At 40.2% G+C, this 18,717-nt stretch overlaps 1 protein-coding gene across 1 annotated transcript in view; it reads right to left on the bottom strand.

Annotated features, from left to right (window-relative positions):
• LOC149180797 (uncharacterized) overlaps window positions 1-18,000 on the bottom strand; it is a 29,879-nt gene extending 11,879 nt beyond the window's left edge. The window contains exon 1 of the mRNA XM_089416299.1: window positions 17,269-18,000. Within this exon, the coding sequence (XP_089272425.1) occupies window positions 17,269-17,508 (240 nt within the window). The 5' untranslated portion in view covers window positions 17,509-18,000. The remainder of the gene's footprint in view (window positions 1-17,268) is intronic.
• Between the last annotated feature and the right edge of the window lie 717 nt (window positions 18,001-18,717).

Here is an 18,717-nt window from a genome sequence, read left to right as displayed (position 1 = left end):
GTCTTGTTGTGACTACCTCTTGTAGCCCACGACCCTCACACAGGCCCCTCGGTCTGCATTTATTACCTTCCTGTTGGCAGTTGTAACCCTTAACAACTCATAGCCCACAAACATCTTCCCTCAGTCAAGTCATGTACACCTTTCACAGCCCCAGCCTACTTCCTTCTACTGTTGCTGGACCAAAACAAGCCTTCTCTACCCTTGCACATGCCTCATCCTACTACTCCTTGCTACAACCTGTTACCAACCACATGTTTGGACATTCCACAAGGTTTGATGGTCCAACTCTCCTTTTCCTTGCCTGTGGATGATGGCACAAGCTCTAACCATACCTCGACCCTTATTGTTTACCTGCAAATTGCTTCCTTTAAGCTACCATCCTCCTGCCAACTACCAAAATGACACGCCATGCCCTCAATTCTAGGGCTCGACCCCTACATAGTTGCCTTATCAGTCAATTGTCCCTCCTTAGGGCACAATTCCAACTTCTTTCCTTGATTATCAAATTGTCCCTAAAACTAGTGGCTAGATTCCTTTACCTTCAATGACTTGTCCATCAGCCATTGGATAGTAGATTCCCACACATCTAGCTCTTCCTATAGCATGCACTATATTTAATGCCCTCAGTCGCTCCTTTCCTTCTCGCAACCTTTCCTTCCTTGCCTTTAGAACAGCCTAACAGACTCCTTCAAGATTTGTCCTGACATATTTGCCCCATGAACCAATTTACTCACATCCTTCAAAACTACCCTATTGCTCCTTTGGAGGTCTGCATTTTCCTCAACAAATCAAAACCCCAATCAAGAAGAAACATCCATTATTCTCCTCTCCATGATTAATCTCAAACCTCTCTATTGACTTATATTTTATACTTTTCCTTAAAGTGTACAAAACCATGGGTCTTGTTGTCACCTGTCATACCCTTTTGAGATTATGTCAAACGGTCCTATTTTCATCCCTGCTACAGAAAAGGATGGGTGCAGTCTTGGAAGGCCAAAAAGGAAGAGTCGAAGTACGAAATCCAAAGGAGAGCAGAAATTCAGAGGTCGATATCAAAAGGGAGAGCTAAAATTCGAGAGTCGATTATCGGGACCCAGTATCGGAAGAGAAATATCGGAGCAGGCAAATGTTGAGAGGTCGAACCTCGGAGCAGGCTCATATCGACACCTAATATTGGAAGGATGAACCTCGGAACAAAGCGAAATCGGAACATTGGAGTTTCGCAACTCCTTAACAAAAGCAATTCCTTTGAAAGCGATGAAGTTGCGAAGAAGTGAAAATACAAAGGAAACCACAGAACACCAAAGGACTGAGGGGCCCTTTTCTCTCTCCTCCAACAAGACATATGGCAAAAGGTGATTGGCCCCGAGAAGCCGACATGGCAGATGAAGTCAACGTGAAGCGGTCGTACCAAGACACGTGGCAATTAGTTTTAGCATTTTTATGTTGCCTAGTGAGGCAAATCCATGTGACACGTGTCAACACTCTGGAGACACCATGTCAACACTCCAGACACACCATGTCGCAATGATGACATCACCATGATGTCACCTCAAAGGTCAGCATATCGAAGGTTGGAAATATCGGAAATCCTAAAGAGAATATTAAAGAAACCATAAAAGTTAAAGAAAATCAGTTCTCTTCTCTCTCGGAGGGAGAAAATGAAATAGAAGCCCATGAAGGAGAAGGGGATGATTTGGAGGCCCCACTAGATGATGATGAGATAGACAGTTATTGTAAACAGTTTGTTGATTTCATGCAAGCCCAATTGCACAAGAAATGTGATATCGGGTCATCTAGGAAAAGGTCAAAGGGGCAAGATCAAAATAAAGAAACTCTTCATCCAAGTTCCCCTAAGCCAACAGATAAAGGGAAGAAATCACTCAACCTTGTCCCACCCACCGAGAAAGAATCTTCCCATCCCTTTCCAAATGAGTTTGGAGCCTCCAAAACAGAGCAATTGCCCCCACTGATGAAGCCAATCTGTAATGAGGATAAAGCACCTATTGAGTCTGCTAAAATTGATAAGAATCCCTCTGCCTTTAGTCTCCAAAAAGAGTTAGAGAAAGTCAAGATAGTTGTCCCTTTGACTGAATTATTGAAACAACCCCAATATAAAGCTCAAGTGTCTCAGTTTATGAGTTCACCCACCACTACCCCCCTGCAAGATAGCCTTAACCTTCAAGAAGAGAGGCATATGGTTGTGTTTGGACCCCATGTGGAGGAGCAAGACCCTTCCACTCCTCCATTCTATGTCACCTTGGTAATTCATGACCTGCTACTACATAATTGTATGCTTGACTCAAGAGCATCTCACAACTTAATGCCATTATCTGTGATGGAACAATTGGGACTGCAGATAACGAAACCATACAAAGACCTATACTCCTTTGATTCCAAAAGAGTAAAGTGCTTGGGTATGATCAAGGATCTGGTGGTCAATTTGGCTCAAATCCCAACAAAAAGTGTGGTAATGGATATTGTAGTGGCAGATATCCCTGCAAGATTTGGTATGCTTTTGTCTAGGTCATGGGGAATGAAACTTGGGGGTTCCATTAAATTGGATTTAACCTATGCTACCATTCTTGTGTTTGGTGGAGAAGAGCATCGACTATACAGGGAATCTAGATTCGTGAAGACAATTACAAGGGCAGATTGTTCAAACAATGCTCCTGTGTATGGTAAGGAGAAGGATTTTTCTTGTCTATTGTTAGAAGAAGATGATCAAATCATGGGAGACACCCAGGTGGAATGTACAGCTCAGCTGAGTAAACAATCATTAGAGCATGACAAGGTATGGAAATTATATTTCGATGGTGCTTATTTTAGAGAAGGAAATGGGGTATGTGTGTTATTGGTGTGTCTCCAGAAAGTAGCTTGATCCCTCTCTCGTTCAAGTTAGAGTTTGAGGCCACAAACAATGTTACCAAATATGAAGCTTTGCTATTAGGGTTGCAAGCTACTAAAACCTTAACATCGGGTGCTTGAATGTGTTCGGGGATTAAGAACTTGTGGTGAAACAAATAAAAAATCAGTGTCAAACCAAGAATCAAAAATTGAAGGCTTACGGGAACGAAGTATGGGAATTGATCGAAAACATTTTCTTCGCTTTCAATATTCAGTTTCTTCCCAAGGAACATAATAGGATGGCGGACTCCTTGGCTACGCTGCTAGTAATTTTAAGCCTCCCAAAAATCCCTTGCTCAGATATGAGGTCGAGATCAGGTAAAGGTCATCGATACCAGACAACGTGAAGTACTGGCAGGTATTTGAAGATGAAGAACAGATCAAGCACTTCATGGAGGTCGTTGGAGAATTCTCGTACTCGGTAATTGATCAGGAGGACGAGGAGATGACATGTGAACAACAGGTCGGTTGGGAGGAACCATTGTTGGTCACAAGTTATTGCAGCGAAAGGGGAATATCATCCCTAGAGGATTGGTTCCACTGGAAAGGCTTTTTAACTCAAATGATGTGGCTACTAAGCCAACTAAGCAAGAGCTTGAGGAAGAGGTGGAGGACTATAATATTGGCATCGAAGAAGATCCAAGAATCATCAAGTTAGCTAAAGGAGTTCCAAGGGAATACAAACCAAGATATCTTGACCTTTTCAAGGAGTACATGGATGTGTTTGCCAGGTCATATGATGATTTGAAGACTTTTGATCATGGCGACATACAGCATAAAATTCATTTAAAAACATGGGTGAAGCCATATAAGCAGAATCTCAAGCAAATTAATCCTCTATTGCTCCCATCAATTGAAAAGGAGGTGAAGAAACTATTACAGGCTAAGATAATTGTGCCTTTGAGGTACTCCGATTGGGTAGCAAATTTGGTTCCTGTTAGGAAGAAGAATGGAGAAATAAGGTTGTGCATAGATTTCATAAATTTGAATAAGGCCTCACTGAAAGATAACTATCCTCTGCCTAAAATGGATTATATTTTGCAAAAAATGGTAGGGTCTGCCCGGATGTCCATGATGGATGGTTTCTCTAGATACAACCAAGTTGTTGTACACCTTGAGGATCAGAAGAAAACAACTTTTACTACACCATGGGGAACGTTTATGTATGTCAGAATGCCTTTCGGCCTCATAAATGTTGGAGCTACTTTCTAGAGAGTGATGGATATAGCATTTGTTGGAGAGCGGGATAAATTCGTAGTAATCTATCTGGATGACATAATTGTTTTCTCTGAGTCAGATGAAGAGCACCTCAAGCATTTGCAGCTCACATTTGAAGGAAATCTCAGTTTGCTTTAAGTGAAGGGAAGCTATTGGGCCACATTGTAGCAAAGGAATGTGTAAATATTGATCCCAAGAGGGTAGAAGCTATTAACAATATTCCATTACCAAGGAATAGGAAAGAAATACGGGTTTTCTTGGGCATAATCAACTTTTTAAGAAGGTTTATACCAAATTATGTTGAAATTGCGAAAGAGATCACAGAGATGTTGAAAAAAGACAAGGAAGTAAAGTGGACTATAGAAGCCACAGAATCATTCTCCAAAATTAAAAAGGCTTTTGCAGAAGCCCCAGTCTTAGCTAGCCCAAACTATCAGAGGCCATTCCTCATTTTCTCTTGTGCCTCTCCTAATACGGTGGCAGTTGTTCTCTTGCAGAAAAATAATGAAGGACAGGGACAGTCGATCACAGTTTTTTGCGAGGTGTTGCAAGATGCAAAGTTAGAAGCATAATGTCATAGAGAAACAAGTTTATGCCTTGGTTAAAGCCCTAAAGGCCTTCCGCATTTATGTCCTGTAGTCCAATATAAATAGCATATGTCTGAATTTGGCGAAAGACATTCTCGTGCAAGGCGATAGTGAAGGTAAGAGAGGCAAGTGGATTGCCAAAATTCAAGAATACGACATGGACATCAAACCCAATAAGTTGATCAAGGGGCAGGGATTGATTAAAATATTCTCTGAGGCTCACTGCCAAGCCCTGGGTATAAATTTGCTAAAAGACAAGGAAGGAAAAGGTGTAAGATCAGAGGAACAAAACAGTATTGGGACCTCAATACAGAAAATCCAAATGAAGTACCTTATATCACAATGGTATAAGTATCTAGTTCATTATTTACTTTTTCTGAAATGCCCATTGAATTTTGACAAAGTTAAATACAGGGCATTAAGGCTGCAAGCCCAGAAGTTTGTCATTTCAAAATGGAGAACCAAAATTTGGGATCCGATTATCAGGACCCAATATCAGAAGAGAAATATCAAAGCAGGCGAATGTCGGGAGCTCGAACCTCAAAGCATGCTCATATCAGTCCTTGATATCGGAAGGATGAAGCTCGGAACAAAGCGATATTGGAACATCGAAGTTTCGTAACTCCTTAACAAATGCAATTCCTTTGAAAGCGCTAAAGTTGCAGAGAAGGGAAAATACAAAGGAAACCACAGAAAACCAAAGGACCGAGGGGCCCTTTTCTCTCTCCTCCAAGAAGACACATGGCAAATGGTGATTGGTCCCGAGAAGCCGACATGGCAGATGAAGTCAGCGTGAAGTGGTTGTACCAAGACACGTGGCAATTAGTTTCAGCGTTTTTAGGTTGCCTAGTGGGGCAAATCCGTGTGACACGTGTCACCACTAAGGCGACGCCATGTCGCAATGATGACATCATCATGATGTCACCTCAAAGGTCAGCATATCGGAGGTTGGAAATATCGGAACTCCTTTATAAAAGTTTTTCGAAAAGTTTCGATGAGAGGGGTTCCGATGAGGACTAGCACATGGTCGTGAGAAATACAAAGAACCAGGAGAGGAGAGAAGATCTAGCATCTAAGTGATACGGAAGTACATCGGAGGCGAAGGATCATAACTCCGTTGTAAATTGATTTTGAAGAACTTTTGAGGAAAGGAGCTCTGGTGCGTTGATGGCTCATGGTTGTGGGAGACTTAAAAGAACCAGGGTTGGAAGAGCAATTACAGAGGGAAATAGGACCCCGACAAGAGCTCGAAGGCCTTAGCACCCAAGCACCAAGCTGATAGTCATGGTGCTCGGTTCTATGTCAGAGTTGTGATAAGAAGGCTAATAGAAAAGGGGCCAAGAGCATTGGAATGATATGATTTCATAACATTTATTTCAAATGGAGTTATGATGGACGAAGGCTCTGATATTGCAACCCCCCAAATGCTATACTGATGGTCACAAGCGGTGTGTTAAAATTGGCAACTAGGGCCAAACTCCATGTGGGTTACCTTATTTATGGCAGTTGATATTTTTCTTGGATTCCTCTCTTCGAGAGGTGTAGGATTGATCTAAAGATCATCCGATTCCGACATGTATTCATCGAGATTTGAATAATTGAATTTATCTAAGTCACCTGACACGAGGATTTGGGATTCGATGGATATGGGGATTCGAGTGTCAAATACGAACACATTGACCCCCCGGAACAGGACACATTCAGATACGTTATATTTATATATATATAATATAAAATTAGATATTTCTTACACAAATTCTCATTCATGATACAAATTCATTGATTCAAACATAGATTTTCATCTAGATGTAAGTTTTACAAAGTAACATTATGCATACAAAATTACAAATACAATTGTGACATAAATGATAAATTATAAATTTATAATACATATTCAATTCATCAATTATCCAATAGGAGAAAGACAAGATAGTAAAAGATAAAGATATTAAAGTTTTCTAATTAAGTCATCAAAATCAAAATGTGTTACTGTTTACATAGGTAGTGCAATGTCAATGGCAAATAGAAATAGCAAATACAAAACAACTACAACTACAAGTCTAAAAGTATACAAGCCTCAAGGCAATACGTAGCTCATGAGTCATGAGTCATCAATCCTCATAGTCATCATCAAAATCAGCATCATTGTCCTCATCATCATGGTCACCATTGCTCTCCTCTATTGTATCCTCCTCCTTTGTATCCAAAGTCATCTTTGCATCTACTGGTGTGGAGGATGACCCCTCTATAGCATCACCATCATCAAATCTGACAGCTTCTAGCACTTACTTGTTGCTTGAATCTCCTTGAAAATGCTCGCACACTCGTTGCTCCTTGCTCCCAAACGCTCATAGCAAACTCACAACAAACTAAACAAGTGAATGTGCAAAAAGAATGGGGAAATACACCTTTATAATGTCGTGTGGGTTCTTTATTTTCGGATTCGAAGTGTCCTAATCGGGACACGTTCCAAATTCAAAGTGTCTTGATCAGGACACGTTCCGGATTCGAAGTGTCCCAATCGAACACGATGTGTCCCGATTTTCAGACACGAATCCGCCCTAATCGTGTTTGATTCGCCAAATTTGGGACATGTAGGGCCTGGGGGACGAATCCGGTTTCATAGGAATTTATTCATATTATTGACAATTTGTCAAGGTCGGCCAGCAAGCAAATTACCCCAACTTATCCTCAACGTTGCATTATAAATAGAGGAGGTCTCAAGTCATTTGATACACACACTTCTCTTATGATCTCTCTCCACTCGTTTGGGTTTAGTAGCTAGAGAGGTCAATAGGGAGAAGCCCTAAGACGCCGTGAAGGAAGGGTTCTAGACGCAGCAAGACAAGGTGCCCTAGACGCAGTTGAAGGGAGAGACACCTAGCCGCAGTTGAAGGAAATCTAGCCATGCCCTAGCTGCAGTCGCAAAGAAGGTATAGCCGCAATCTTGAAGGTGCCCTAGTGCCCTAACTGCAGGCCTTATTCCGCAGCAAAAGAAGGTCTAATGCAGCCCTATATCCGCAGTTGAAGGAGGCTCCTATACGTTGTCTAGATGTAGCCCTATATCCACAGTTGAAGGAGGCTCTTATACGTTGTCTAAAGGAAGCCTAGCCGCAGTCATGAAGCCCTAGCAACAGTCTTGTGAGGAGGTCTAGCCGCAAGCTAAAAGGAGACCTATTAACTATCAAGTGAAGCACCAATACGCAGTATAAAGAAGCCCTTAACCTGATGTCTAAAGGAGGCCCTATCTACAATTAAGAAAGGCATGATACGCAGTCAAGGGAATCATCTAATTCGCAGCCAAGGAGAGACCCTAACACAGCTAATTGAAGCTTGTTGACAGCGTGAAGAAGAATAGATGGACAGCGTGGAAAATAAGCCAGCATTAAGGCTTGAATTAAAGGGTTGTTAGCAAGGCTGGAAGTTACAGTCATAAGGTGAGGCTGTGTGTTGAAGAAGTTTGTCCTCAGACTTAGATCAGAACTACGTAGGGTTGGTTTCATCTGCAGATTGGGTGCTAATGTATACTGATGCGTTGTTGATGTTTATGTAATTGTTTTGAGGACATTTACTTCAGTGTTGGTATGTGCTAGGCCACAGGCCATAGCACCATAGCAAGGGTTATTTTGGGGGCTGCTCTCTTAGGACTGTTTGAAGATTATGAAGGAAGTTTAGGACAACTTCAGGTGCCCTTATCAGATCATCAATTCATCACAGTCAAAGGAGTTTAGGGCTACATAGTGCGCCCTAACCATAATTGTTGGAGCAGCTAGCAATTGGAGGAATGTTGCATCAGGATATGCTTCAGCACTCTTAATGATTGAAGACTGTCATAATGATGTACTTACTACTGTTGTCATAAAATCTTAGTTTTGTATATTTGTACTATCCCTCTCTGCTGAACTATTGAAGAATATAAGTATAATTGATCAAGGGTTTCCCTGTATTGGTGTTTGTCCCTGGCTGGTGCCACATCTTGTGTCCTTGTCTTGGCTTGTCTTCTATTGTTTATGTTTATGCTCTATCTGCACTTTACTATCATGCTGATGTGGTTGCTAATATGAATATTGACATTGGGCTAATATGAAAAATTGAAGTAAATTGCTCTAAGCATAGAACATACCTAAATTTAACATGGTATCAGAGCTGAGGTGAAGACAAAGCCCAAGCAAGAGTGAAAGAGCAATCACCAAAGACAGTTGAAAAGGACAAAAGGCTCAATGGGTTCCTCATCCCACTTCCCGACTGAAGACAAGCTTCATGAAGTGTTGGATTATGTGAAGGGTAAAATCCCTGAGCCTCCATCAAATGCACCGGCTGCTACAAAGAACAAGTACACCAAGGGTGAAGTCAAAGCGAAGAAGATTATCAGAGATTCCATTGACAAGCGTCTGGTGGCCTACATATCCGATCTAAACACCTCCAAGGAAATCTATGACAAGTTGGTCAGCATGTTCAAAGGTTAGTGATGCAAATCAAATTTTGTTTCTCAAAAATAAGTTGAAGGATATTACGAAGGGCAAAGATGAGGATATTCAATCCTACTTAAGAATCATTGAGATCAAGAATGATCTTCTATCGATTAGAGAAATCATATCTGACAGGGAACTTACTATCATTACCCTTGGAGGACTTCCACCCGAGTGGTATATATTTAGAACCACTATTCTCAATAATGATCGAATTCTAGGATTTGAAGAACTGATGTCAAGATGCATTCGGTAAGAAACAAGAATGGTGGAGCAAGAAATACCTTCTAATAGAGGCAACCCTATTGCTTTCTCCACTCATGCCAAAAGGAGAAATAATGCAGCGTCTGAAGGTCACTTCAATGGAAAGCCCGAGGTCTAAGGATGGAAGGAAAGGCAGATGTTTTGCTTGCAATAAGTTTGGCCACTATGCAAGGGAGTGTCCAAAAGAAGGGACACATCACATGATGATGATCACAATCATTCCAGGGGCAACTTCAACAACAATGATCGAAGGAATGACAAGTACAATGGCAAAGGAAAAAGGAATGCAGGTCATCAAGGAAATGGTCAACCCTTCAAGAAAGCAAGTAACTCCAGGTATGAAGAATCAAATGTTGTTAACAATAAGCAAAAGGAGTATTATCTTATATCGGCCCTCTCCAGTACCTATCCTCCAGACACTTTGGGAAATTGGCTTATTTATAGTGGTGCTTCAACGCACTTCATCGAATTCAAGGAGGCTCTCTCTAATCTGATAAAGGAGGAAACAAACTTGAATATTATTCTTGGAGACGATGCCACCTATCCCGTAAAGGGTGTAGGGAATGTTACTCTTCAATTGGATCAGGATAACTCGATTCATTTACACGAAGTTCTATATGTACCTGATCTCAAGAAGAACCTGGTGTCCATTTCAGCAATGGAAGACAAAGGTTACAAGGTGGCATTCATCGATGGAAAGGTACGTGTTTGGTAAAGGAATTTTATAGATGCTTTTACTCTTGGGTTCAGGGTTGGCACTTTGTATCAAGTTGTTGGAAGTCCATTAGGGACCATGTCGTGTGACACATCTCTTCAATCTGAACTATGGCACCAGAGGTCTGCCCATCTTCATTGTAAGGCCCTACCCAATGTGAGACAGATGGTGACAGGGATGCCCGAGTTCAAAGAAGAGCATGAAGGTATATGTTCGGGATGTACAGAGGGAAATCTTACAAGTAATAGCGAGACCTCAGATATGGAACAACCCAAAGGGTTTGAGGTTCATGATCAGGAATCTCATATTTGCAGGTTGAAGAAAGCTCTCTATGGCAAGCAAGCACCCCGGGCTTGGTGCGAAGAGGATTGACAGCTATCTGATGGTTGAGATTCACTAGGAGTGAAGCTGATCCAAACCTTTGCCTTAAGGCTGTGGATGATAGACCTCTCACACTGGTGCTTTATATGGATGACCTCTTTCTAACAGGTGCAGACCCTCTCATTTACAAACGTAAGAGGGAGTTGGATTCCAAATTTGAAATGGTTGACTGCAAGCTTGTGACTACCCCGATGGAGCTTAACTTTAAGAAGTTATGCGGTAGTGTTGCCGAACATGAATTGGGAAATGCCTCTAAGTTTCATCAACTCATAATAGCATTGATGTTCTTGGTGAACTCATGTCCGGATATATGTTTTGCAGTTAACATGTTGAGCCTCATCACTCACATTGGATTGGTGCCAAGAATCTTCTAAGATATCTTCAGGGCACAATCACTCGTGGACTAAGATACACTACCGAAAATGTGAGGCTGCATTGTTACTCTGATGTTGTTTGGGCAGGCAGTACGGTGGATCGCAAGAGCACTTCTGGGTGCAGCTTCTCTTTGGATTTTGCTTCGATATCCTAGATGAGCAGGAAGCAGAAGTCAGTTGCTTTGAGCATCGCTGAGGCCGGATACATAGCTGCGAGTATGGCCTCTTGTGAACTTGTCTGGTTGGAGAAACTCTTCAATGAGTTGTTTGGACATGTGCTAGATACCACCATGATCCTCTGTGACAACTAGAGTGGGATTCGATTGTCAAAGAATCCCATATTTCATGATCACTCACAACACATAGACATTAGGGACCACTTTATCTGAGATATGGTACAACGAGGAGCAATAAGGCTCCATCACATTAGGATTGATGTGCAGGTCGCCGATATTCTAATGAGCCCCTAGGAAAGGTCAAATTCTTGACTTTCTGAAAACGACTAGGAGTCGTGGAGAGACCCTCTCCTACGGGTCCTGTATGAGATGGACTTTGAGCTCTAAGAGCTCTCGGGGGCTTGGGGTACTTCTTGGAGCGATGAGAAACCATAGGGTGAGTATTTCAGCCTTTCCCTAGTGGTATGCCCTGTAGGCAGGATGAGTGGTTCATCCTTCTCCTGCTGTGACACAATCATAAGGTGAGTGGTCCAACCTTCCCCTAGTGAATTGTTGTGTACAGGGTGAGTGGTTCAACCTTCCCCTGGGATACCCCATGGCGACATGTAGGCAAGATGAGTGGTTCATCCTTCTCATGCTGAGACATCCTACCCATGCAATTTGGGGCTCATGGGAAGTACCTCTCATCTGGTCAATGAGTAGGGAAATGAGGATAGGGACCATAGTACTACCAATGGATGCATCGTGTACTACCATACTCCCTATGCTAGGATGATATTGATCTGGGATCAATTGGAACTGACCTTGGGTCAATAAAAGTGGTATGAGACACTCTTTATCTGGAACTGATTTCGGATCAGTAAGAGTGGTATGAGACACTCTCTTTATTTGGAACTGATTTCGGATCAGTAAGAGTGGTATGAGACACTCTCTATTTGGGACTGACATCGAGTCAATAGAGAATGGTATTATACATTCTCGATCACTTCTTCTTCTTCATAGTTCAGCAGAGGAGAGCAGTGCAGGGCACTGCATTGATAGCAGAGATAGTGCAGGGCACTGCATTGATAGCAGAGATAGTACAGACTGGCAGATGGATTAGCAGATGGAGTTCTCCCTAGTTGAGAGGGAGTGTTAAAATTGGCAACTAGGGCCAAACTCCATGTGGGTCACCTTATTTATGGCAGCAGATATTTTTTTTGGAGTCCTCTCTTCGAGAGGTGTATGATTGCTCTAAAGATCATCCAATTCCGACATGTATTTATGGATATATGAATTTATTCATATTATTGACAATTTGTCAAGGTCGGCCAACAAGCAAATTACCCCAACTTATCCTCAACGTTACATTATAAATAGAAGAGGTCTCAAGTCATTTGATACACACACTTCTCTTATGATCTCTCTCCATTCATTTGGGTTTAGTGGCTAGAGAGGTCAAGAGGGAGAAGCCCTAAGACGCAGTGAAGGAAGGGTTCTAGACACAGCAAGACAAGGTGCCCTAGACGTAGTTGAAGGAGAGACACTTAGCCACAGTTGAAGGAAATCTAGTCATGCCCTAGCCATAATCACAAAGAAGGTATAGCAGCAGTCTTAAAGGTGCCCTAGTGCCCTAACTACATGCCTTATTCCACAGTAAAAGAAGGTCTAATGCAACCCTATATCCACAATTGAAGGAGGCTCCTATACACTGTCTAGATGCAACCCTAAAATCCACAGTTGAAGGAGGCTCCTATACGCTGTCTAGAGGAAGCCTAGCCGCAATCTTGTGAGGAGGTCTGGTTGCAGCTAAAAGGAGACTTATTAGCTGTGAAGGGAAGCACCAATACACAGTATAAACAAGCCCTTAACATGTTGTCTAAAGGAGGCCCTATCTATGGTTAAGAAAGGCCTATACGCAATCAAGGGAATCATCTAATTCACAACCAAGGAGAGACCCCAACGCAGCTAATTGAAGCCTGTTGACAGTGTGAAGAAGGCTAGATGGACAGCGTGGAAATCTTTATGTGTTGTAGGTGACAGCATGGAAGATAAGCCAACCTTAAGGCTTGAATTAAAGGGTTGTTAACAAGGCTGGAAGTTACAGTCATAAGGTGAGGTTGTGTGTTGAAGAAGTTTGTCCTCAAACTTAGATCAGAACTACATAGGGCTAGTTTCATATGCAAAATGGGTGCTAATGTATACTGATGTGTTGTTGATGTTTATGTAACTATTTTGAGGACATTTACTTTAGTGTTGCTATATGCTAGGCCACAAGCCATAGCACCATAGCAAGGGTTGCTTTGGGGCTGCTCTCTTAGGATTGTTTGAAGATTATGAAGGAAGTTTAGGACAACTTCAAGTGCCCTTATTAGATCATCCATTCATCACAGTCAAAGGAGTTTAGGGCTTCATAGTGTGCCCTAACCAGAATTGTTGGAGCAGCTAGCAATTGGAGGAATGTTGGATCAGCATATGCTTCAACACTCTTAATGATTGAAGACTGTCATAATGATGTACTTACTACTGTTGTCATAAAATCTCAGTTTTGTATATTTGTACTATCTCTCTCTCTACTGAACTATTGAAGAATATAAGAAGAATTGATCAAGGGTTTCCCCATATTGGGGTTTGTCCCTGGCTAGTGCCACATCTTGTGTCCTCTTGTCTTGGCTTGTCTTCTACTATTTATGTTTATGTTCTATCTGCACTTTACTATCATGCTGATGTGATTGCTAATCTGAATATTGACATTAGGCTAATATGAAACATTGAAGTAAATTGCTCTAAGCATAGAACACAACTAAATTTAACATGATGGTTCTATGGTATATGCACAGTAGGGAGCTAAAAGCACAGAAGGGCTAAAGGCATCGAAACTTAAGATTTTTGTAATGTCATTTTAAAGAAAATTACGATGAGTCGTGGCTCCAAGGTTGCACTATGCTATATTACAAGATGTATTGGGCCCCGATAGTGTACCACATAAGTAATAAATGGGTGGATGGGTCAGCAGCTAAGCTACAGAGCACCTCTAATGCCATTGTACTCGACCATGTCTAGCTCCAAAAAGGGAAAGTTTCATGCTATTAAAGGGAGAAAGCGACAAACGAATTGACCGGTAGCCATGGAGGAATACCGTGGCAGAGGCATAGCTTGATCAAAGGTAAACAGAGAAATTGGCATTGGAGATATTTTGCTATGTCGCTCAGGACACCTCACGTTTTTCATGTTTTGTTAATTTTCCAATTTCAAGAAAAGAATCAAATTTGTTATGCAATTGTTAGGACAGTTTGGACATTCGCACACTTAAACAACTAGTAGTTCAGACAACTGGGGCATTTGGGGGTATTGTGTAATTATTGTTCGAGCTCTCTCTCCCTATAAAGGGAAGAGGAAACTCATTAGAAAGTTTTCGAAATTTTGTTCTCAGGGATACGAATTCTATCTTTTCAGAGATTCTGAGTTACGTTTGCAAAGAGAGAGGTTCCAAGTTCTAGTTCAATTGCTTGTTCCTGAGGTGGTAATTGTTATACAAATTTCAACAATTTGAGCCTATGATATGGACTCCATTTTTGAAGATTAATGAAGAATATCTGGTGATTCCAAGCATATAATACCTATGAGATTGCAGATTTACTATGTTATACTGTAGTAGAAAGTACCTATGAAATATTGAGTTGGAAACCTTAAAATGCACTCCACAATTTCTACACTTCATTTCCTTATTCTTTCATGGTTCTACTGGGATTCACTGTTTAGGATTTGGGTCTGTACAGTCCTCTGTGCAGAATTCATTCCTTACTTTCCTCCTTCCCATCTTTACTACAACGACAAATTGAGCTACATTTACTGTGTGTAGGCCACCAGACTTGGACATTTATTCTTGGGATGATCTATATTGTTTATGTGTATGTTTGAATCTACCTCTGTGAAAGGTAATTGAACTAGATTTAAAATCATTTTTCATTTATCTCTTGAGCAGCAATGAGTTATCTTCAAGAGAGACTAAGATGTCCTAGGCACTGACCTCTCCTCAACCTAGGGGTTGTCTCTAAGAGCTACAAGAGGTCTATAGGTAGAAAGCCCCATCACTTAGGTCATACACTCATACAATCACTTCTATGAATGTTTTTCTCTCACATACCTAGCACCAAGGACATGTAAAAGTACTTCTCGATGATACCAAATTTCAACACTCCTTTTTTGTAATAAATATTGAATTTCTATTCTCACAAAACATTGAATTAAGTCCCAATGTACCCTCAAAAAACAATGCATGAAAAAGGCTACAATCAATGTCGGAGTAGCAAGCAACCCTAAAGATGCCCATTTGTTTTCTAAAGAGAGATGATTATCGATTCTAAGGAGTAAAAACTCTAGTTTCCAAAAAAAAAAATTGAAGCGTCGATGAAAACCTTAATTTGAATCAACGTCCCAAGGTTCGGTGAACTTTAATCTTGAGGTTCGAAGTTTGGAAAACCTCAAAACAAAGATTAAATTAGGCTTAGGTTCAACTAAGGTTCAATTTTGAATCAAGTTTTCAATTCAACCTCGTTCATTTTTTGTCTTGTAATAAATAGTTTATAAGATATTTTACATAGCATGAAATGAAAAGCAATAAAATTTGCCCTTAGATCTCCAACCAACTAATGTGCCCTTCAATAACCAATTTGGAGTATATGGCCATGGATTTTTTAATCGCGGTTGAATGAAACATAAACAAACAAAAACCTCCAATTCATTGTCAAATATTACCATCGTGACTCATCTAGCATATATGACTCCGGGTTTGTTTTAATGGTGGTCGAAGGAAACGCGATAGAACAAAAACCTCCAAGTCATTGTCAAATGTTATCATCATGACTCGTCTAGTATATATGACTCTTGAGCTTGTTTTAATGGTAGTTGAATGAAACCCTAGATGTGTTTGTGCAACAAAATACCACCATTTTAAGTTAATAATAAAACCATCCATTGTAATTTTAATAAAAAATAGTTAAACATTAATAAATAATACTAACAGTTATATAATATTATACAAATATAATATTAGAAAATTCGAATTCGAATCAACTTTTATTGTTGTTGAACTTGAATTAGAACCCGACCCGCGTGACACAGATTTGAATATGGAAAAAAAAAAATATTAAATTGCAATTGAACTATTATTGTTTGCATCTGTTGTTGTGAATATTGTGGCTTATGTTGTGTTATTTCTGATTTGCAAGTATTATGCCTGTATTAAGTGGTATCAGAAACATGGTGTCAAGGATGTTGAAGATCACTATCAGAGAAGACAGTTCCAATGAGGGGCAGTGAAATGCAGGGTAAAATTGCCAACAGAAGAAGAGGAGTGTGAGGATTATGTGGAAGCATTTCAGAAGTGAAGTGGATTTGTAGTTTCATAATGGCAGAGAGAAGGGAGAGGAAGTCCTCTCAAAGGGGTTATAGAAGACTGAGCAAACCATGGCAGATAATATTGAAGACCTTACCGAGATGAAAATGAATCGCCCTGGTAATGAATGATAAGATTGATGATTGAAGGAGAGGAAGTGATTGGGAAAGAAGAACCTTCGGAGGAAGTTGCAATTGAAAGAATGATTAGATCCATAAAAGGTTAGGGAGATGAGCATGAACTAAAAACCGTTGTCTACCATATCAGTTTAAATCCTGAAGAATTAATTGATGGAGAAATGGAGAATTTTTTTGAGTTTGAGTAAACTAGGAATCCCTGCGGTTTTGACTTGCATTGATGAAGTTGAATAATCGTGTATATTTGTGGTGAGATAAGTCATAATTAGATAGACATAGTGGCAAAAAGAAGGTAAAGCTCTGGAATAGAATGGTAGCAAAATTAAAGGGTGAGTTTAGTGACCAAAATAAAATAAAATGACTACACCATTTCAATAATGAATTCCTTCAACAATATTGATATAGTAACCACGATACAGAAAGCTCAAAAGAAAATATATGTATTTCATATTCTGCGATTCAAACAGTAATTGTTTGAGGCTAGCTTATGGATTAGAAAAGAAACCTATCATAAGCAATAGAGAATCAACAAAACTTTAATTTGAACATGCAAAAAAAATTACAATTGGACTTCTGGAACTTAATCTAAACCAGAAAAGAAAGACCTCCAAACCTATCTATCAAAAATCCATAAAGAAAAAAGCTTAAACGACATTAGGATACCTTCTCATTTTGCTCTTCATCCTCACTGTCTTTCTCAGATTGGATGTCATTAGCGGCCTTGTTTTTCTTTTTCTGCTTACGTCTTCTTCGGCGCCTTTCAATCTCTTTGGCCTTCCTACTACTCGCAGATCCATTTTCAGAACCGTGGCTCACCTCGATCGCGCCATTTGAAATGCCATGATGAGGGCCGTTCAAAGATCCATCCCCCTCGGCAGTTCCATTGGCCAGAGCATCAGCCATTTTGTTTACCCTCGTGAGACACAAAAAAAGAGGATAAATTATATGTATGACCCTGCACACAAGGGCGCGCCAACCCTATTCTGACCTAGCCAACAAAACCGTCCAAACCCTAAAAACAACAAATAATGTTCCAATTATCCATTCAAAACAATCTTTTCTGCAAAATCCAAAAACTCTTGGCCGCAGACCTCCAGAGATAATTGAAGCAGAAAAACGTTTTTTCCCAGTGAATGATGGGATTGTGTGTATAAAATGGGAACCTGTCAGAGCAGCAAATGGATTGTTCGTTTAAAGAATGAGCTTGTACCCGTCCATCTCATCATTTATACAACGGCAGGCTTGATCTAACCACACCCCCATTTAGCTTAAGCTTTGCATTCTTCATTTTCCATTTAGGATATCATCTTGAAATTGTCGGCCCACTGACATGGATCGCTAACCATTCACATGCGTGAGCGTTTTCTTCGTATAGACCTTCTTCCTATTCATGGATGTGGAAGATATTTGTAACGGAGCTTCGTATTTAATATCTAATATTGAGGATGCAATATTTCCAAAATCTGTGGCATTTAAAGTTTTTTAAAATTCATATAATTATGTCGATCAAAAAATTTTGATCTTCACTTTTTATGAATTAATAATTTTATTTTTCAATGTGTTTGCAAGGTTATTGGTTGAAGTTGTATCTATCATTGTCTTTTATTTTTCTATTTTTAAGGAAAAGAGGAGATTGTTTTTTCTATTAAAGAAAAAAGTAAAAGTATAGGGATCATTTCTTACATTTTTAGCAAGAAAAATTATAGATAATGAGAGCATAAATTGATATTTTGTTTAGGTAAAACAAAAAATGTATTTGTAATTAAAAATCTATTGATCCATCACGCAGAGGAGGATTTGATACAAACTTTAAATATAAAAATGTCGAAGCTACAAACTTTAAATATATAAATGTCGAAGACAAAAATCTTATGCTATTGTACGCAGTCGCGATGAAACAAAAATTGTTTGACAGAAAGAAAGACAAAGGCAAGGTCACTAAGATCTGTGCATTTAATTAAAGGATTAAGCGATTTAGAGAGGCAAAAGTTGATGGTTGGGAGGAACTGGAAAACACCTTCTCCACTGAAGCTGGTTGTCCTAGAATTTTTCCACTGTGATTAAACCTTCGACTTCATGAAGGCCGCTTTTAGATAAGGCATTCGCCCGACA

Source organism: Pinus tabuliformis, chromosome 3_2, assembly GCF_031772625.1.
Source record: "Pinus tabuliformis cultivar Carrire ecotype Pingquan chromosome 3_2, CPIR1, whole genome shotgun sequence".
NCBI classification, from domain to species: Eukaryota; Viridiplantae; Streptophyta; class Pinopsida; order Pinales; family Pinaceae; genus Pinus; species Pinus tabuliformis.
Note: the sequence above shows the minus strand (reverse complement) of the source record. Positions and strands in the feature narration are given on the sequence as shown.